This window comes from Genypterus blacodes, unplaced genomic scaffold (assembly GCF_046128005.1).
Source record: "Genypterus blacodes isolate CSIRO-AG114 ecotype Tasmania unplaced genomic scaffold, CSIRO-AGI_Gbla_v1 ptg000031l_1, whole genome shotgun sequence".
Classification (NCBI taxonomy): domain Eukaryota; kingdom Metazoa; phylum Chordata; class Actinopteri; order Ophidiiformes; family Ophidiidae; genus Genypterus; species Genypterus blacodes.
Window position 1 is genome coordinate 445,821 of NW_027466844.1, and position 22,088 is coordinate 467,908.

At 45.6% G+C, this 22,088-nt stretch overlaps 1 protein-coding gene across 1 annotated transcript; it reads right to left on the minus strand.

Moving 5' to 3' along the window:
• Positions 1-1,996: 1,996 nt before the first annotated feature.
• grm1a (glutamate receptor, metabotropic 1a) lies at positions 1,997-21,249 on the minus strand. Its single transcript, XM_076145873.1, has 9 exons — positions 20,544-21,249; positions 17,728-17,977; positions 9,609-9,844; positions 9,383-9,391; positions 8,284-8,530; positions 7,523-7,691; positions 6,626-6,752; positions 4,208-5,144; positions 1,997-2,810 (listed from the first exon to the last, which is right to left on the minus strand). Exons 1-9 carry the CDS (start codon positions 21,247-21,249, stop codon positions 1,997-1,999), a joined length of 3,495 nt encoding a protein of 1,164 aa, XP_076001988.1.
• Positions 21,250-22,088: the final 839 nt, after the last annotated feature.

Below are 22,088 nucleotides of genomic sequence, written 5' to 3' on the forward strand. Positions count from 1 at the left end.
AGAAATACTAGATAATCCACAGCAGAAGGAAGCAACGTGAAGTATACATTTAATTTTTGTTTTGTTTTGTTTTGGAATAAATTTGATGGAAGTGTGGCAAACCCATTAAACCTTGGTGCGGATCCAGATCCAGGATTTTATAAAAAAAATAAAACAAATAACATGTATAGATATGGAGAAATTATAACAAATAAAGCAATTAACTGCTATAATTATAATTTATTCACATTTTCTCATGTATAGTAATACTGCGACCACTGTCATTGTGGTAGACTTGGTGGACAACGTCATACTAATCTGGATCCATGATGGCAGCTTGTGCTCTTCATCTCAGGCTAGTCCAGTAAAGTAATCAAGCCTTCTTAATATAAATACTTTTTTTATTTTACAGCATTGTTCAGCTTGCCCAAAACATGAATGCCTATTTCATTCTAAATTTGACAGTGTTAGACAGTTGGCACCCTCATATATTTTACATCAGATAAAATCATTGAACAACTTACACTATAATAGACTAAAAACATTTGGAAATACAATTGCACTATGCACTGTATATTTGTGTACTTTGAAAACTGCATTCTTATAGATAAAGAACTAAGAAACTTAAGCTCAAGTAAACTATTTAAGTTTATAATACAAGATTTAAGCAAAATTGAAACATGGAATCTCATAACAAGAAGCAACTAATCATCAGTTACTTTAACAACTGAATATTTTCAAGAGGATACAGTCGGCTCATTTAAGTTCAGCTTCAAAGTTACTCAAACACACTGCTGTTTGACAAGTTTCTGAGGACAAGTTTCAAAATGTAAAAATCATCTTTTTTTTGTCGACATTCTAAATATATAAACATTTATCGGTACTGTATTACAAACATACCACCCGTGTGAAAAACAAGAGATGGTTTAACAGTATTACAAACTTTGAGAACTTATACAAGTACTGTGTATCCATTACAATGACACAGCAAACCGAGAAAACATGAGAAATATCAATACAGCATGGAAAGCAGAAATACTTCTTTTATCACATCCCTTGCTAAAACTCTTTGTCTTCAGGGTAAGATTGTGTGTAAACGGAGTAAACAACATCGCCATCATCTACAATCAGCTAACCTGTACTGGCTACATCATAAAAAGTGAAAGCATGGATGTAGATCATAACAAGTTTAATTGGCACATTATATCCATATCATATATCATACAGCGCAAGTCTTCAGCTGGAATTCCAGTTCAGTAATATAGTATTTTTTTAAAGTTGAGCACAACTTGAAATACATGAAAGTTTATTCAACCAACTTACTGCACTGAGGTCTGACATTAGGAAGCTGAGGTGAATTTTTATTAAAGACAAAAATGCGAAAAAGGAGTGGTTTTGCAGTCCAGCTGTGACTGGTGTAAGACATGAGCAGAACTAATCAGAGCGGGCGTGAAATGCGTCTGAGCCGTCGCAAGTCCAGAGAGACACTTTGCCGTCTCCTTGTGTTCTACAGTGCACTACACGCCCTTACGCACCAACATGGCTTCCCCTTCCATTTGTTTCATGTTGGCTGTTTAATCGCCATAGCTACATCTCCTTATTGTGATTTTCAGTGTTGCTTAGTTCATCACATTTTGGCATGAGAGCTGGCTAGTTTTGGCACCATTACCAGTTTCAAGTTTACAGAAAGGCTATGTGCTAACACTCCTTCAAAAAAGTCATCATTCCTGCGATTCCCTGGCCTTTTTATACTTCTCAATTTTTTTCGTAAAGAGGAAAGCTGAATAGTAAAGATACAAGCAAGCAAATGAGAGAGAGCTATTCAGGAAATAATCGAAATTGCACTGAAATTAACTGTCAAATCTTGTTGGTAATGGTTAGTAATGATGTGTGTGCATGTGTGTGTGTGTGTGTGTGTGTCTGCCTACCTGTATGCAGGTTTGGTTTATATGCAGAAAATGCATGTCTGTGTTGTACATTTGTGCTGACAGCATCTGTGTCAGTGCCTGTTTTGCTCTCACAGTGTTGAAGAGCTGTGTGCGAAGCCTTGGAGCATGTTTGAGGTGTAGGCTGAGCTCAGAGGGCCAGTGAGGATCGCCTCCAGGTCTGGGGAGCCGGCAGAGGATTCCCCCGAACACACAGAGTCTCTGAAGGGGGACGGGGGAGACAGAGCGAGGGAATCCTCCAAAATGAGCTTGTTCTGAGTCAAATCCTCGCCTTCGTCCTCCTCCTCCTCCTCTTCCTTGGAATCGTAAATGTAGCCCTGTAAGAGGTCCAGTTCCTCGCCCTCTGACCCCTCGTCTTCAAAAACCCCAACTCGAGGGGCCAAAGGAAGGTGAGAAGGCATGAAGCTCAACGGCTCATTGGTTAAGATTGCCTCCGTAATGGTGTTGTCATTCAGTGCAGAGACACTGGAGCTGTGTGTGTCCACCAAGGTCCCCTGCTTGCGTTCTGAGATGCAGCTCGTCGAGTGTGAGGCCAAATAAGAAGCCGGCTGATCTGAGTCAGAGTCCAGCCCTTGGATTGTTCCAGAGCATGTCGGATTCCAGAGGGGGCGCTCTGAATCCCCCTCGTCGTCGTCCTCCTCCAGGTTGTACAGCGGCTTAGTGCCAGGCGGCTGGTGGGGGAGGTGGGGGTCTGTGCCAAGGTTACGGGCGGAAGGTTCACAACTGTAGGGGTCGGGGGTGTTAGTTAGGGGCCTGATGACCGCTGTCTGATTCAGGCCGGCTTCCTGTTTCCTCACATGCACAGACAGTCTGTGCCACACATTGCCCCCGCTCGGAGGGTGTCTTGCACCTGATTCAGACCATGACACAGACTTGCCATTAGAACTATGAACAAAATAAAGACCCAAGTTACTGACACAGGAAACCAGTAGGTGGTTGCAGAACAACATAAACAGCATAAGCACAACAGAGCAGCAGCATTTCAACACCTCTGATGCATGTGAAATTACATTTTGACTTCACATTAAGAGCTTGCTGATCTATCAAGTGAGGCACTTCACAAACAGTGGGATTCATAATGTGCTGCAGACAGCATTATGATCTTTCAATTGCTTTAGACACTGAGCTTGTTTTTTTTAAATCCTGCCTAATTATTTGCTTAAAGGGCTGTAATGGACACATGCACTTGCACAAGTAGTTTGGCTCTTCGTGCCTGAACTGGCCTGAGGATGACACAGCGTTTAGTGCAGAGTGAGCTGAGACTGCCTCTAACGTGATTAGTCAGGAAGGTGGAGAGTGGGGATATTCATGCTGACAATTGTTAAATGTGAGGGTAATTGAGGATAAACAAAAGCAATAGGACGGCAAATCTTCCACTAGGAGGGTTGCAGTGTCAAAAAACACGACTTGCTATTATCAGAATGAGAACAATTGTTTGTATATCCACTCACCCACCCACCCAACGACCGGCCGACAGGTTCAGGCTGGGGTCATGTACCAGTCACAGAAGCAAGCGCTCCCTTTTCACACTTTCACCGAACATAATAGAGACAACATTATTATTACTCACAGCTCAATTATGTCCCAATTCTGATTGAGTTTTTTAGTGTGTATTGTAATCGCCATTTTTAGACTTTACAATTTTGCCGTGTGTGTGTGTGTGTGTGTGTGTGTGTGTGTGTGTGTGTGTGTGTGTGTGTGTGTGTTCTTAATTTCCCACCCTGGCTGTAATATAATCTTAAATATGCTTGTTGACACTGCAGCTCCTCAGAATAAGACTTGACCCCTGTGCCTATGACACTTGCAGACCGTTTAGTCCGGGATTAGAAAGACTGCGTAGCAAGGGTGAGAGACAACACTTAAACACACTAGGATCACTCTCATACTCCTCCTGCTCCTTACTTTAGACCCCTTCCCTCGTGTCTTTGCTGTGGATCTCAAGAAAGTTATATACAAGTCTTACATCTATCCTAGTTGCGATACCTTAACAATCAGTGACAAATTAGCAGGGTCCATTAGCTTGGAATCAATGCAAGCGGGACTTCCTGTCTTGAACTAATTTCACTGATTGATTCTCAGGGGGAGGGGACTGTGCCATTAAACCATATTTATTAAACACATATTTCCCACTGTGGCCAGATAATTAAGCAATGCATGTTTAATTTAACATTGATTGGGGAACTGGAAAAGCTGTTAGATTTACAAATTGTCCTCTAAATTAATTTTTCACGAGTACTCAAACAACAAATCTATCAAGGTATACAACATTAAAGGTCACTCACTTTGCGGTTGCGGGTCCGGGCTTCTTCCGGCGGAACATATTGAGCAAGCTGTTGCTCCCACAGGGAGCTGCAGATTTGCCGTCTCCAACGTGCATCCTCACCACATCAGACGTGGTGAAGGCGCTCCTGACATTCCTCTCTGGCTTGGCTATGATAATGTACATCTTGGGTGTGAACATGCACCCCAGCGCCACAGTTACACTCAGGCTGACAGAGAAAGACGTGGTTATGATTTTGTAGTTGGAGCCAAAGTAGATGGGCACAAAGGCCAACCAGATGATGCAGGTAGTGTACATGGTAAAGGCAATGTACTTTGCCTCATTAAAATTGGCTGGCACGTTCCGGGTCTTGAAGGCATAGTAGGTGCAGCTCAGGATTAGTAAGCCATTGTAGCCCAGTGGTGCTACCATGCATAAATTGCTGGTATTGCAGATGAGGTAGACCTCACTTATGCTTGGGTACGACTTGACGGGCTCAGGGGTCTCCAGAATGATGAGAGTGACCTCCAGAGATAGCTGGACACTGATCAGCATAAAGGCAATGACCACCTGGGCCCAGGCGCTCATGAACCGGGGCTTCCTGGTGCAGATCTTCTTCTTGCTGCCTGCCAGAATGCGGGCAATGCGGTTAGTTTTGGTCACCAGGGCGGAGTAGCACATAGAAGATGACAGGCCCACCAGGAGGCGCTGCAGGTAGCAGGAGATCACTGTGGGCCGGGCGATTAAGGTGAACGGACAGATGTAGCCCAGGAAGATGCCTGCCAAGATGATGTAACACAGTTCTCGGCTGGAGGATTTGACCACCGGCGTGTCGCGGTACTGGATGAACACAAAGGTGACAAAGGAGGTGATCAGGATGCCGACGCAGGAGAACGCCACTGCCACTATAGACTCCACGTCCGCCCAATCAAGATATTTCAGAGGCAGAGGCTGGCATCCTGGAAAGAGCAGAGGACAGGTTAGGCTCATCTGGGCACAGCTAGGTGGGCGGTGAGAACATATAAATATACAGTATTTTAATAGAGAAAAGAACCAGGAGCAGATATTATAGCAGGGACAGAAACTGCAATCATCCATGAGCTCATTTACATCCATCATCATAAACATTCCAGAGAGATTTCCTTCTCATTTCCAACCTAAACCAAATACCAATACACACACACCCTCATGTGCAGTTTGACCTACTAGTTGCATATTTGTCATCCAACACACGGAGGAATTTTGTGGAGCTTAATGGTAGAAAACTGACATCCCTGGATTTCTCCAGCTTAAAATCCCACATATTTCAAGCTGCTACTAATACTATTACAGCAAAGGCAAAGCATGAAGAAGCCCACTCCTGCTTTACTACCTCCCAGTACGTCAAATGATGAGATTAAAACATCACAATCTAAAACCAACCTGCCCTCTCAGGAAATCAGTATATGTATCACAACGCTAAGTCTAATAGTGACTAATATTCAAATCTGTGACAACACACTGGCCTGTAGCAAAGTATAAAGAATACTAAAAGCTCTTTTCTTTGAAACAAACAATAAACCAACTAGTTTAGATTACTGAGGCTTCACAGCTTCACTCTCTGTGCACAGAAACACACTGTATCCATAGATACACAATCGCTAAATCCCTTATTTCTCTGAAATATGTCCTGTAAGAGCTCTAACAAGGCCTCTGAATGAAGCCAAAATGAAGATCACATTCCCAGGGTTCAGTTTCCTCCTCGGAAACAAGCAGAATAATAATCAATCATACAGAAAAGTAGACGGAAATGAGCAGGTAGTAAATAAATGCACGGTAAAGCTTCACCCTGTGCATCAGATAGCATTCCTCTTTATTATCTCTATTAGTATTCATCACATGGAGCTATGTAATGAGAGTGACACAGGAATTTCTTCCTCGTCAGGATGCTGAAACGTATCCCCGAGCCTCTCATGGCAGTAATAGGATTTTACACCTGGGAACTGAGAGCTCTTCTCAACTCTATAAATCGCTGTCAAAACAACCACCGGGTCATAACCAGGCAAAGAGCAGGAAGAGGGGGAGGGGGTAGTTAAGCGGCAAAGGAGTTTGAGTCGCTTTGGCAGGTAAAGCAAGAGAAAGGGGGAGGGGGGGGTGGGTATCAAGCATGAGCTGAGGATATGGATTGACCGCAAAAATGTAGGAACATCATGCAGACGAATGCAATTTCCTGCTGTCACACGACGAGAGCGGAGGTAGGAAACAACCCACGATTCAGGATTTGATGAAAAGCATCGGCTCAGGCTCAGTTGAAGAGTGTAAAATGTGATTGAGGTTGTCTGAGGGGCTAATGCTATCTGGTGGTTCACTTAGAGCAAATATATGAAAACACAGTGAAACATTAAGCCCGGGTTGGGAGGAAACGGTGTAATGTACATGACACAATGGAGAGCGGCCTTACCTTCCAGGTTGTCGTCAGGCCACCATCCCAGCTCACAGGCTTTGCAGGTGAACTCATCCTGGACGATCTCGTTGTCTTTGCATGTGGTGCAGATCCAACAGCAGCTCACCTCGCCTTTCCTGATCACCTACACACACATGCACACACACACAGAGCAGAGGGAAGAAGGGTTGTGGAGGAATCATGGCCAGGAGAATACCGTACCCAAAGAAACCCAGATTACTGTTGACTGTCGGATAGATTTCAAAGACAAGGACTCAGTTGATGTTGGTGGGTGGAGCCTGGCAGGTAGTGGTTTTCTTCTAAAGCACTAGACATACTCCTTTTGAACAAACAAGGCCAGCAGCTTTTATATTCTTCACAGAGAAAAGCCGTTACCGGCACCGAGATATGCAAAAAAGGGTGATAAGTGGGGCAGGAAACAAAGCAGATAGACGAGGAAGCGTGAGCAGACAGGAGAGACGAGGAAGCGTGAGCAGACAGGAGAGACGATGCATCCTCCCTCAGGGCGACTTAGTATACAGCTAAAGTGAGAATCATCGGCCCCAGATGAGATAAATCAGGGCATTTCTCCAAGTAGAGCTCCACGCCGGTGTTTATTATCTCCATACAGCCGGTATAACTGGCCGCCCCATCAGTCCAGTCAGGAGGAATTAATCTGCACACCGTGAGCAAATGTAAAGACTGTGTGATCTTATAGAGATCAATCAGAAAATCAACCTCAGCAACTGTGACACATCTGGTGTGTTCAGGCAATCACAATCTCAGATGCATGCAAGGTTTCTACCCATCAACAGCAACATAAAATGGATATACTCATACCTAAAGAAGTACAGCATGTGAGTAAATGTACTTAGTTACATAGTAAGAGTGGAATGAGGAATGTTATGTGCGTACTTTGATCTGTCCTTTGGAACAGGGGTCACTGCAGACCGAGCGGACGACATCGCTGCTGTTCAGCCACAGCTTGTTATCGTCTATGTTTAAGATTCCCTCGTGCCAGGATCCCACGTTTATGTAGTCGTAGCGATCCTCACCCACATTCTGCAGGTTCATGATGTCATACCTGAGAGCGGGGCAGAGAGGAGAGGAAGGAAGATCACAGGTGGAAAGGAGTTTTAATTCAGCGAGAAGGCAAATAAAGGCTGGAGAGTGGAGAGGAAGGGGACGGACGAATGGAGAGAGTTAAAGATTGCAGAGTGCAAGAATGAAAGATTGGGAGAAGAGGATGACAGATAATTTAATGATAACGATTCTGGAGCTTAGCAAACCTCTCTTCTCATCCCAAATCACTTAATACAGCTCGCAGCCCGGTTCGCGTGACATCTTTCAGATAAGAGCTCAATGCCAGTTCTGCCGCCGCCTCATTATACGCCGAAGCGGAATCTGCCACCGCCACCTGACCTCCACAGCTGACGGAGGAATGACACGGCCGCGCTTTCTGACTGTCAAATGTTGTCTGTCGGACTGAGGCGAGATGAAAATGACAAACCGCTGAATCCGTTCCAGTCCAAACTAATTACAGCCTCTCCGTGCTCAAGACGGGGTGGAACGCGAGCGTGCTCATAAGCGGGAGAGTGAGCTGACATACATTCACTGATTACACTTTTCCTTTCCTCTGTCTTACATAGCATCCCTAGAACTCGTCTTCCTCTTACCTTCCAGGGGTGTCTCCATTTTCATCAAAATAAATGTCCTCCTCTGAGACGCCCTTGAAGGACGTCTTCAGCAGGTAATCCAGCAGTCTGCTCCCGTCGATGGGGTTCATGGCTTCGCACAGGCCTGACTGCCCCTCGCACATCTCCTGGTGCATATCATGGAGGCCGTGAGCCATGGCATAGATGGCATTGATGACAAAACCCATCTTACTGTCCTGAACATAGTTTTCATGCAGACTCTCGTTTCCTGTTAGAGCAGAGAAGACGAATAAGAAGAAGAAGAAGAAGAAGAAGGAGAGGAAGGCGTCAAGCAGAGGAATGAATTCACAGTTGGAAATCACAATGTAGGGAATGACATTGAGCTGCAAAATGATGATCTCCATTGAAAAACTGAATTCTCTTTTGCTGCAAAATACTGTGCATAGAAAGAAAATAGCAACACACTACCCAAACACTCAATATGAAGCAGGCCTCGGGACACATTAACTGCAAAAATGTGGAGAGCAAGTTGTGTAAAACTCGATAAACACTCTTACAGTTAAAAAGAGCAGGTCCAGCAATTGCTACATTGTCAAGGAAAATATCAATACAAAAAGGAATGTGAAGTTCCTTCATTCCGGATTCTGTTCCCAGCAAGACATTATATGGACAATTCTTACCACTGACATCCACATGCACATGGGGGGTGTGACCTTGATGCATCGACGTCTTGTGCAAACATTTCAGGAGTGTTTGTGTGTGGGTAGTGTGTGTTTGGTGAGTCATTCCTCTGTGCAGGTTTTTCTCAAAGTGTCTGTGCTCTCCATCAGAGTTTGACTGATGACTTGATCTTCACTCACACTGCATGGACTAAATCACGTTAAAGTGAGTGTTGTCAGCAGAGCATCAGTCAAACCTTTTTCTGGACAAAGTGCAGGTGCAGGAGTGTATGATGACATCATCATATAGTGGCCAGAATATATGCACTTACCTCCTTGAAGGTCTTTGGAATGAACGATGTATAGAAAAATTATAGTTTTATTGCTGCTGTTTTATTTCATGTAGCGTGAATACGTTTGATCTGACATTTGTGCTTCGCCAAGTCAAGAAAACTATTTACCGTGGTCGGCTTTTGGAGGGAAGCGGGAAAAGAATTAAAAGGGAGGAAAATAGAGGAAACATACAGGTTTTTGTTATTTTTCTGGAGTTGTGACATTATGTTAGACTGAAACAACCCAGCGCCTCTCTTAACCACAAACAGCCCTTCTTCTTCTTCTTCTTCTTCTTCTTCTTCTACAGTAATGACAGCGCCATGCAAACAGTGAAATGCCCCCTTCCTCACCCACCTGAGCACACTTTCTTGTAGTTCTTATTCTCCTGCGTGTGGCCCGGTAAGCGGCATTGAAACCGGTGCTGCCAGAATTCAGGAAACCAGGGGTTCCTGGTGTTGCTGTCCAGACGCAGCTTCAGGTAGTACTCGTCGAAGGTCCTGACCAGCTCCGACTGCAGCTTCATGGTGATTCCTCCTTCTGCTTCTTGCTCGTAGCCCTCCACGACTTCGTAACGGTCCGCCCAGCCGTCACTGGAGGGGAGAGGGAGGACAATGTGCTGAACTACATGAATGAAACAATGTCGTGGTGTAGTTGAGTTGAGATTCGCACTTGGCTGACTGCTGGTTGTGCTTGATTCAGGCCCGTTAAAACCTACGGACAAGGCATGATGGGATGTCAGAGGTGGTCAAAGTACCACAGCAGTAACAACAAAGCGCTGCATTAAACAGATCTGTTCCGCTGCGTCTGTGGACCCGACACTGATCCCATCAAACACCAGCACAGCGACCGCACTGCATCATCTCATTTAAATAATGAGATCTCCTCCTGCTCCTCCATCTCCTCTGGCACGACATTAAATCCGCTCGGCAACCAACATCTCAGGTGGACCGTAACCGTCCACAATTTACAGAAGACAGAAAATCCCAAACAGTGGCGCCTCAGAACATAATTGTCTCGTTTGTTTGTTTGTTTGTAAAGCATCGATGTGAGAATTTGCTCTCTCTCTCTCTCTCTCTCTCTCTCTCTCTCTCTCTCTCTCTCTCCCTCTCTCTCTGTGTGTGTAGACTCTGGCCTGCTTCATTGAAATACCTGCGCTATTGACAGCTACACACCAATTAGGGTTTGGCCTACCATAGAACCAATTACCTCACACACTTCACACACACATGCGGCCTTCTGGGTAATGGATAAGGCTGAATGTGTGTGTGTGTGTGCTTGTGTTTGAAGGGGGGTCAAAGCCTCTGCCATTTATGTTCGCAATTACTGTCACTCAAATAGAAGCGATATAGTTGAGTTCCTTTTGTTTCAAAGCGTCCAATTTGTGAGAATCCTAAATCCCGGAGCTGACTCATTCTGACCTCTGACCTCTGACCTCTGGCCTCCCTGTGTGACATTAGAGGGGATCAGTGATGCGTTGTGTTATTATTACTGCACAGACACAAACTCATTTTTATTACCATTTCCTGTTACAGTTTCTGACAAAGCTGAACGATTGTTGTTATAGCGCCACCATGAGGTTGTAGTGGGTGCAGACATCCACCTAGTTTGGCTACAACAGACTTCCCCAATCATGAGATACAGCACACAAAATGAGCTATGCCCACTCAACTTTAGCATGGATCTATATTTTTGGTGACATATCCGTCTTTTACGTCTCATGGAATGTGGTATTTCTGCCACATCCTGGATATTCAACTGAGTCATTGTTTTTCTTCACCTAATTGAGTTTAAAGGCGGAGGAGTCAGAGACACGTGAGGTTAATTGGTCCTCGTCACACTTCCTTCATTCACACACAGTCGGAGCAGTTTGTGTCTCTCTCTCTCTCTCTCTCTTTCTCTCTCTCTCTCTCTCTCTCTCTCTCTCTCTCTCACTGTCAGCGTAGGCAATACAGACACAAACACAAAGACACACACATCACACCATACGCGTAAGTGTGCCATCCCGCCATCAGCTCTGACAGGGAAATTGCGTTTAATGTTATCTTTTCAGTATTACTCAATGTTTAACATATTTGTCCCAACAGAATTGTGGGAAACTGATTGATTGTGAGAGGGGGGGGAGAGAGAGAGAGGAGGTGTGTGTGTGTGTGTGAGTAGAGAGAGAGAGAATGCTTCACTTGACATGAATAATTCAAGAAGCACTGAAGGCATGCTTCCCTTTTCCTCACTGTGGAGTTTGTGATGAAGTCAAATAACGCTCTGGCTCCGCTCGTGCTGTCTGGCTGAACTCCAAACAGCCATTTAAACTCTTAAGCCGCCGACAGGATGCTAAATGGAATCAGATCTGATTTTTATATCACCTTAATGAGGCGGAGCTTCACAATGTATAATGAAAGACTGCGCCCGTGGTTATATGACCTGAGACACACAGGAGGTAGCTCTTTAAGGAGATGAAGGAGTCGGGACTAGAGCAGACGTCCAATTATGGCTATTAGACAACAACGCTTCATCATCTTCATCATCATCTAGGACAGTATTTGGATTTGGAAAGTGTGTATTGATTTGCACTTAAGCAACAACAATAACAATTACAGCAAATCATTAATTACAGATATTAGGTCATATTATTAGATATTATATAGGTATGTTTTAATTGTTGTTGTTAGGGGCAACTTGAGCAATTTAGTGTCATAAGTTGCCTAATCAGATTCAGAAATCTACGAAGATAAAATGAATTAGAAAGACTTATTTGCAAACAATATTGTCCTGTGAGCTGTGAATGCGTCTCACACACATCCACATACTGAGCCCTTTATTTTTAGGCACAATAAAACCCCAATAACCAAATTCCCAAGAGGCTGATCCAAATTTCTGACAGCATAAAGGAAACGCAATCTCATTCCCCCTCCAACTTTCCCAAACACATTTTATGAATCATTAAACTCGGCATTCATCTCAGCGAGGCAAAGACGTTCCTTTGAAGCCCCGTGCTTAATCACAGAGATATGTGTGTGTTCTGATGATGTGTGGCTTTGTTATAAAGGAGTGCAGCATGCCAAACAGCTGGATCATTTATAGAGGAGTATACAACAGTGTGCCGACCAAGAGCTCCCCTGACTCTGTGGGATGTTCTACTTCCAGTTTGATAGCACTTTTGTATATTTATGAAGCCATGAATTAATTGGCAGGGCAGAGATTTAATCACATACACTGTTTCCCCAAGAGGATGAACGGGAAGAGTTACTTTAAAAAGAGGAAGAGGAGGAAAGGGGAGACGTTTGTCAAGATTCTCCTAATTGCTGTATTGAGTTGAGACGGATCAGGCAGCTGGATAGAATCTCTCATTCAAAGACGATTGAAATGTCACGAGAATTACATTAGTACTATAAACACGCCATACATCTTCGCTGTTAATGTGAAACGCAGACGATGTCATAGTTTGTTCTATTTCTCTCGCTTGCTGATTACACTGATTTGACACATTCTAATAAATTCTGTTTTCACAGTTGCACTATTATTGTAGCTCCAAAATTACATTTGTGCTGAATTGTCCAACATTTCCATCTTCACTTCCTGCAGTAATGATGTGTTGCAGTGTTACTTTGTCATCACACATCTGTTTGTTTGTGTGTATGTTAGCCAGATCGCTCAAAAGTGTTGAACTGATGGATCGAGGCCCAGGGAAGACCGGTTGGATATTGGGTCCAAATCCTGATCAATATTGATAAACAGAGCCCAAGTCAGATATTGTTTGCTGTTGCTACAATTCTGTTGTTGAGCATAACTCCTTCATGTATTCAATCTTGCTCCTACCCTTGCCCTTGACCAAGGCACCAGGCTGCAGACCTTGAGTTGTTCCCGCTGCGTTGCACTACAGTCATCTTAGCAGGCGGTGGTTTGCGTTCTAATGAGTTTGCCCTCCTGCTCCATCTCTCACCTCCTTCTCTTTGTACCTTTACACCTCTGAAGCTAAAGCTGAAGGTAATTGTTCACAACATGGCAGCATTAAGACCCTGTTAAGGTGACACAGAGGGGCCCCCCGGGTGAGCTGGGGAGCCTTCTAAAGCTCCCAGCCAGGCGTTACTTATTTATGGCGCCCCAGTTCGAGTTGGGAGATCAGTCTCGTCCTCATTGACAAGCCTGCCTGGTTTGTGCCACCAGGCCACATTCAACTGACAAGCGATTGTGAAAACGTGACTGATGGATGGACAAGATATCATCATCATTTGGCCATTAAGTGTAAAACCATCACATGAAGCTGATCGGAGCATAACTCTGGGTTTATGATGCTTTTGTATAATTTTCTGGCATTTGTTTTTATCCGTTACGTCCATTTACATCTTCCAATATTGCAAGAACTAAGATTTAGAGTGATTTTAGTCTTCAGCATGTCATATGTTTTCCAATTTTCGAAGAACTTAACCGTCACTGATTTTGGTTCTGTTTCTATAGTAAAGCATTAATCCAAAGGAGCTTGAGATGCTGCTTTTCATCACTGCGTCGCAAGAAAATCAGAAAAACATGAGAAAAATATAACAAATACTGCAGCTGTCACTCTCTCTCCCCCCGCATCATATGTCAAACCCTACACACTGCGGCTGTATTGTCAAGTCGAGTCAACTTTATGTCTCTAGCCGCAATATCTCATTCAATGTCTCAAAGGGCTTTGCAGACCCACAACAATCAGGGAATTCCCGACCCGGCCCTAAGCTCTCTAGGAAGACGAGGAAAAATTGTGAGCATTTCTGCCACCACGAATCAAATCCTGACAAGTATGTCCAGATGCAGAGCCAGCATTCTATTTTTGATCCCTCCAATGTCATTCACCCTCGCACAAAGAAACATCAGGCGTGAATTGGGGAAGAGCGAGAGAGAGAGAGAGAGAGAGAGAGAGAGAGATGTCCTTGACAATGCGTTGCTGCTTTCAATTAACATCAGAGTCGTGTTATAAATATTCAGATCCTGCTCATTGTGTTGCCACGCTCAGCAGAACACAAACCCATGCCGTCGCGAACTCAGAGCCACATGTGCGTACAAATAATGCACCGAAAAGGCTCAGTGACTGACGCAGCGTCGACAATGTGTCTCTATCTTATAATTAAGATCTCCTTCGCCGTATTACTGGGTGGAATTCTTTTCCGACGTCAGCCATATTCTGTGAGAAGGGACCTATTGTTGTTTGGAGCCACGCCGACAGATCACACCAACTCTCTCCCAAAAGTCCAAACAAGATCTCCATGACGACCGTATCACACTAGTCTCTTATAGCCGTGAGAAACGCCGTCCCGCTGGTGGAGAAAAGGGCAATCTTGACCTCGCGTTATTGCAAACGGCCGACCCGGATAAACGCTGTGTAAACTTAAAACAGAGGGTCAAAAGCACAGCCACACGCCAGAAGAGAGAGAGAATTACATTAAGATGGAGGCTCGCTTCCATGCTGCTTCTCCGTGCCGCTTCTCCGTCTCAGCCCCCTCCACCGCCCTTCACGCTTTCTCTCTCTCTTTCCCTCACATTCATAACTAATGTATCAGTCACTAATGCGCTTCGCCTGGAGGCCTGAAGAAAGGAGCACGGTTCTCGAAATCCTTAAAAAAGGAGGAGAGGAGACATCTTGAGGCTTACACTCACAATCCTGCAGTCTCACTCTCAGGTTAAGATGATGATGAATTGTTGTTGAGCAATAAAAGCATCCATCTGTTATAGGAACAGATGCGTCTGGCTCTTCAAACACTACAAAAATGGGATTTGGAAGAACGTCTGAAGATCCTATTTTAGGAAGACTAAATCTGCTTCCTTTCGAGATGAATTTAGATGGAGACAATTGGTCTGTTTTGTCAGATTGAGTTGAATAGAAACAAGACAGAAAAGTAGAAAAACTGGCTTTTAAGACTTAATTAAGCGAAAATAACTTATTTTGTCAAAACAAGGGGAGACTTCAGCCAGTGCAGCGATGACATTCAACACAAATCAACTTGGTTAAGGATTTTTTTGTAGTGAATGCATTTGTTTTCATAAAGTGTTCGGAATATTTATCAAGACTGGATGATGCCAAACCTTGAAACCTGTCATAGCTCGATATGAGAAATTATTATTTTGCCGTTGTTGGCAGAGATAAGGCCTCTTTTTTGTTCATGCTCTGCTATTTGCCAATTTTCTCAGGAGAAGAAATGAATAGGCAGAATTCCACATCCTCCGCGCTCTCTCCTCTTCATCATTTCCTGAGATGTGGAGTGAGATAAAAAGCCTTTTGCGATGACAGGAAAACGCCAACTAAATGTGTCGCACCACAGCTCCCCTCACTCTGGCTGGGCTGAACGTTTCATTTATTCAGGCTGGGAGTGAAAGCTCGGGGTTTCCAAACAGGACAGCCAAAAACGCAGAGATGCTTGACACGCAATCTGGATTCACAGCTTTCTTTGCACCTCAACCACAGACTCGAAAGACGCCGTCAAACCTTGCTAATGACTACTGCCTGGCTGTTACGGATGCAGAACAGAACATCCACAGCCGCATCTCAGAGTCCATTTTGTCTAGAATTTGAGGACGAGAATCCGGCATTTCAAATGGGGCCGAGAACAAAATCGAGTGCGTCTCTATGGGACACAGAGGCATTCAAGCAGGGAGGAAATGAATGTGGCTAATTGCTGGTAAACAGGTAAAAGGATTCTCTCCATATCACCATTATTAACTCCCATTTAGACTCAAACAAGACTTTAATCCAACCAGGACGACCTCATCGCCACGGAAAATATGAAGATACGTTTCTGAGACGTTCTAAACCAAAAGTCTGTCCATTATCAGATGAGTGTGTGTTTCTTTAAAAGGTCACAGGTCTGTGTGTGTGTGTGTGTCACTGTTTCTCCTCAGACCTCAGACTGTCTCAGCAGGGCGCTCATGTTCCCACTGAGTGTGCACACATTCACACACAGTACCTGTATCGAGCTGCAATGGAGGGTTTTGTGGTGTGAGGAATGTGTGTGTTTGTCTAGTGTATACATGGAATAAATGTTGTCTTTGTGTGTGTGTGTGTGTGTGTGTGTGTGTGTGTGTGTGTGTGTGTGTGTGTGTGTGTGTGCGCGCGTGTGGAAGGAGAGTCGCAGAAGTAATCAATCGGCAAAGTCGTGATTCACATGGAAAGACGAGAGCTCATCTGACTGACAACAGCCGAGCAGAGTGGCTGTGGAGCGGAGAGTGCAGGTCAGGGATGGAGTGGGTCTAACACACCTGGCCCTCATCTGAAGAGCCGCTTAGCCCAGCAGCAAAAATGAGACACACACACACACACACACACACACACACACACAGACACACAGACACACACACTCTTAACTCTGTGTGTGTGTGTGCTTGTAATGTATGTTCCCACTGCTGTACTTCCATCTCTTTGTTGTTCTGTCTTCGTTCTATCCCATATAGATGCATATGAGAGCAAACATATTGATTCACACACAGGTTTATTCTGTCATAAATTTGGTGAAATGCCAGCTCTGACTCAAACGACACCTTTGATTGATGATACACACTGGACGGGCTGTCTGTACCGTGTTTGCTTGCTGCAGATTGACTTCCTGTTGTCACAAGTCTGAACCTAATGAGAATGAAGGAATTCTGAGAGGGTGACTTGACAGTATCTGCTACTTGTGATGTATGCCTGCCTCTCTCTCTCTCTCTCGCTCTCTCACACACACACACACACACACACACACACACTGCCAAACAATCACACACACTTTGAAGCACAAACACAAATTGTGTCTGGCGTACTCATTCATGTGCCCAAAATGCTGCATATGCCAAAAAACACAAACACACACACGGCTCTTGACATCTCCTGGCCCAGACTTCTTCTCTTATTTTCTCTCTCTCTCTCTCTCTCTCTCTCTCTCTCTCTCTCTCTCTCTCTCTCTCTCTCTCTCTCTCTCTCTCTCTGACCCAAAAGCATTTCCTACACCCATGGAGACTTCCACCAAAGCTAAAAAAAGACCCACTCGCCCATCATCTATTGAGAAAAGAGAGAAGGATCAGGATCGGGAAGGGGTGTTACACGGAAAGAAAGAGAGAGAAGAGAGAGAGAGAGAGAGGAGGACGAGGGCTGAATGGGAAAAAACAAGAGGAGAAAAGGAGGAGGATGAGGCATTTCACAATTCTCATTGATGTTTTGGGACGTGTGGCAGCCTCAATCAGCAGAGTGACTCAGTCATCACAATAATAGAGAACATTTGGAAGAGCACAAGCGCACAGAGAAGGAAATCTACTCTTCCCCTCTGTAGTTTCTGCTCCAGTCATTCAAATTATTCACAGCCTCAGAACATTTCTATTCACATTCACGCTATTGGTATGTGGTCTAATTCTTCTTGGTTGCCTTGGTGACAAGCACATCAGGAAGATGACGGAGCGTGGCACATCCTTTCCGCCCCTTTCCCGCGCTCCAAATCGATCCTCAGCTAATCCAAAATGAAGAATTCAGCCGTACCTGCCGATGAGGAGGAACTCCCCGAACATCCCCAGGCGTCTCATGGCCATCAGGAGCCCCCGGACGGTCATGCCCTCGCAGAAACACACCACCACGCGCGCTTTGGGCAGGCGTTCGCGTAGTTTCCTTAAAAGGCGGTCAAAGTGCTTCTCCCCAGCGTTGCTGTAGATCTTGTCGGAATGGGCGATGCACAGGCCCTCCTGAGAGGCCAGCTCCTTGAACGCCTCCATGCCGCTCTCACCATAGTTTCCTAGAGGTGATGGAGAAAAACAGTTCGTCATGGAAGAGCCGGTAAAGGCAATTAAACAGAGATATTTTCCATTGTATTCCCAAGAGAGGATGAAACATAGAGTCGGACATTTGCTCAGTTTGCTCAAAGGCACCAATAAAACATTTACATGCCTTGTTACTTCATTATCATTACAAATCACAAGCCATTACTTTGAACCACAAATTTAAACTATGTCACTCTGACAGACAAATCAGCGTGTGTGTGTGTGTGTGTATGTCACCACCACCCCCACCCCCTCCTCCAACACACCCAGGTGTTGCTTCACTGCACCAAGCGCCGACTGAGCTGCAGCTCTGATCCTCTGATAATGACTCTGATAATAAGTCGGAGGGTTTACTGACTGCTGATTGCAATCAAAGCCGAAAGGGAGGAAGTGGGCTACCCTTATTTAACCGTGCACAAGCCCATCCACACCTCGGAATCACTGTCTGCGTGTCACAGTACACAGAACTGCTGGTCAATTCCCCTGCGTTTAATCACTGGAGCTTGAAAAACTCAGTCACTTGACGTACGGGTTGCATTTGTGTCTGTCTGTTGTTTAAGGATCATTAAGAGCATCTATAAATCCATACATCTCAAGAAGGATTTGTCTGGGATTTGCCTTCAGGAGAGAACAACATTCCCGATCGTCTATGTGTGAGCTTGAGTTCACAGAGCAAAACAAGAACCTCACTGATGCATTCACGCACACACACACACACACACACACACACACACACACACACACACACACACAATGGGCCCGTGTGTTGGCTCTCCAATCGTCCCTTTTATGATATTTCTGATTGCGTCGTTCCGTTCCCATATTGGAGAATAGAAATAATGACACCCAATTATTTCCCCTCTCCATCCATGCTGTGAGACAGGTGGGGTGGCGGTGCGGCACGTTTGACGTTAACTACCCCAAACCTGCTTTGAGTTCTCCCACCAGACTGATAATAATCGGGACAGGTAATTTATGCAATTTCTAGAGCCCGAGCTGTTGCTATGGGCAACATGCTGCATTTTAACTCGTCTGAAGGAAAACTTGCCAGCTTAAGCCAGTCGTGACCACTGTTGAGAGAGAACTATAGATAGAGCCGAGCGAACAAGTGGATTTACATGCTGCGTGACCCCGCAAAGGTCAGGCTGACATCTCAATCTGCCATCTTATTATGCAAAGGCTCAGCTACAAGCAATGTGTCTGTCAGTTCCTCAGCTAACAACAGAAAGATTGGGTCTGCTTGTGCTTTCCACAGGCGTATCATTTCAACCGGATTTCATTTCAAGTAAAACTCATAAGCAGGAATTTTGGAGGAAACTCAAGTCGTCTCCTCTCCGTTTTACCAGCCACACTGCAGCCTCTTCACCCCATGAATGCTCTTTCATTACTCTTAAATGATGACTTCTATCCCAGAGGATCGCCGTGCAGGTACTGTATGTTGAAGGTCAGACAGCTGACGCCACCTAGTTATGCCTCAAAGTACTACATCCTCCCTAACTCCCTCTCTTCCTCTTCATCTTACCTGATTGCAAACCTGTATCAAATCCCCTCTCCAGCACCGGACTATAATAGCCGTTTCCAAAGATGTCGAACGGTCCCAGAGTGTCCGATAAGGATCCCTCAGGGGAGAATCCTGGGTAATGTAGCCTGTCAGTCATAATTTGGATGCACATCACTGACCGTGTTTTAGCAAGACTTTAATGACACGTCGTGGGCACATAATTCAATTCACGGTAATTACTGTGCCAACCAACCCCTCTCTCCCTTTAACCTACTGTCTCCACCGTGATATACTGTAGTGTTATGTAGTACGGCTGAGCGAATCAGCAAAGTCCTTTTCAAATTGAAGACCAGCCTGTCGTGATGTGAAATACTGCATACGATTGAATACTATTATTGCAAGGGTTCATTTTGTCCAGGGCCGAGAGATTTAGTTTGCAAATCTGGCTCAAATGGGAACATAAATGTCCGTTCTAACGTCAAAAGCCGACATTTCCAAATAAAAACCTCACATTGAAGAGTTATAATGATGCACTCAACCCTCTCTGGTTATTTAATATGCACGTTTAAACATAGTTGTGACAACCTCCTTCTGTAATGTCCCACAACAGCTTTACTCCAGACAACTGCATTAAAGGTCTTAATTAATCTACCTAATTATGCACTGATGTGGACATCGTGGCCTGCTCCTTTCTGATAGAACAGAATTAGTATCACATTAAAATGCCTGAGAATGAGAGAAAGATGGAAGCAAATGCAGACATGCATAGAGAGATGAAATGCACAAACCTTCAAAATAAAAGTGCAAGTGTAAAGTTGCAATTACAGGCTATTTACATTCAGTCTGAGTGTGAAAGTGGCCACCAAACTCAAACTGCTGAGGCCTTTACAGACATTTTGATCATTTGATTGATCTAAACTCTTATTTGCAACAGCTATGGTCACAAAATTCACATGTGTTGTGCCACCACATGACAAACAAAGGCCCTGGAGATGAAAGGAGCATCATGGTGATGATGGTGGAAGTGATGGGGATCTTACCCTCAGTGTGCACGGCAGACACATAGGTCCAGTTGTTCCGCTTGACGATGTCCAGCATGGCCCGGGCCTGCAGGGTGTCAGACGCCACGACCCTCAGGAAGTACTTGAACAACGTTTTGTCACTCAGGTCGATGCTGGTGGCTGAGTAGGCGATCTGCGGGATGTTGAAGAGCTGCAGGAGGTTCTGCACCTGGATCGCCACGGAGCTGGATCCCGGTCCGATCACTCCGGCGATCGGCTTCTTGGTGGGTGGAGGCTGGGTGGACGGAGTACCGTCGATGCACCATTTGGACCCATCCTTATCATCCCGGATGGAGATGAGAGAGTCCCGAATAAACTCGATGCTCTGCTCCAGGGCCACTGACGAGTGCCAGCACGAGTCCCGGATCTCGCAGCCCAGGCTAATGTTGGGGAGCAGGTGCGGGTCGGCGTTGATCCGGTCCAAAGTGTGGAACATAGCCTCGACCCTTTGGATGCCGTACTGCTCTCGGACGTCCCCACACTTCCGATCGGCCACTCTCTCCGCGGACGGCTGGTGGTGGACGGAGAAGAGCGCGCCGATAATCACGTCCCCGTCCATCCGGGCCACGGAGCGGGCTACGGCGCGCGGGTTCGCCAAGCGCCCGTGGACGCCGGTGTTGCGGGAGAGCGCGAGGAACGCGGGTACACACAGGAGCGCGAGGAGACCCATGTTTACGCGCCACATCGTCGCGTGAGCCGTGCCAGCTGCGCGCGCTACTATCTGCGGTCTGTCGGCACATCCACGTTCAACCAAGCGACCACGACCTGCGAGCACGACGCCCGGTGCATATCCACGCACACCTGCGGGAGGAAACAACACAGATAGAAATGTCAACTCGAGGAGGAGGAGGAGGAGGGGGGGGGGGAGGGGGGAGGGAGGGGGAGGAGAGAGACACAAGCAATCAAATCCGTTTCACCTATATGATACACGGGAAGATTTCACCGAAGACGCCTGTTTCTGTGTGTCATCGACGCCCATGCAGCTTCGCATTCCTACAGATGTTAGAGCTGTCCGTCACCGATCATGTCATCAACTACCTCAAAAGTGCCCTTGAGCAAATCGCCCCCCCTCCCCAAGTGCTCAGTGGACAATCAGAGCAGCACTTCTAACAAGACAGGTCGCCGTGGTCTGTCTCGCAGCTGCTGCAGCCGATTGGATCCCAATGGCAGCAGCAGCAGCAGCCAGGTAGTCTCAGCACCTCGTTGAGCAGGTCAGGGTTGATTACGAATGATCGGGACCGACTGAGCCAGGCTCTCCACGTTTCAGAACCACGGTCAGCGCCACTTTCCTAACGCGTTTGAAGCGCCGACGTCCACATTTTCACGATTGGGTGAACTCAAAATTATCTTGCGACAACTCCGATGAATAGACTGAGCCACGCCGAATCTGCGTCCTGCGTGTGTGGGTGAGGACGAGACCAGACACCCATCAGGCTCCACTGATGTACACCATATAGTCATTCATAGTGCATTCATCCCCTCGTCCATCACGTAAGGTGTCAGGCATAATAATGATAATAAGAA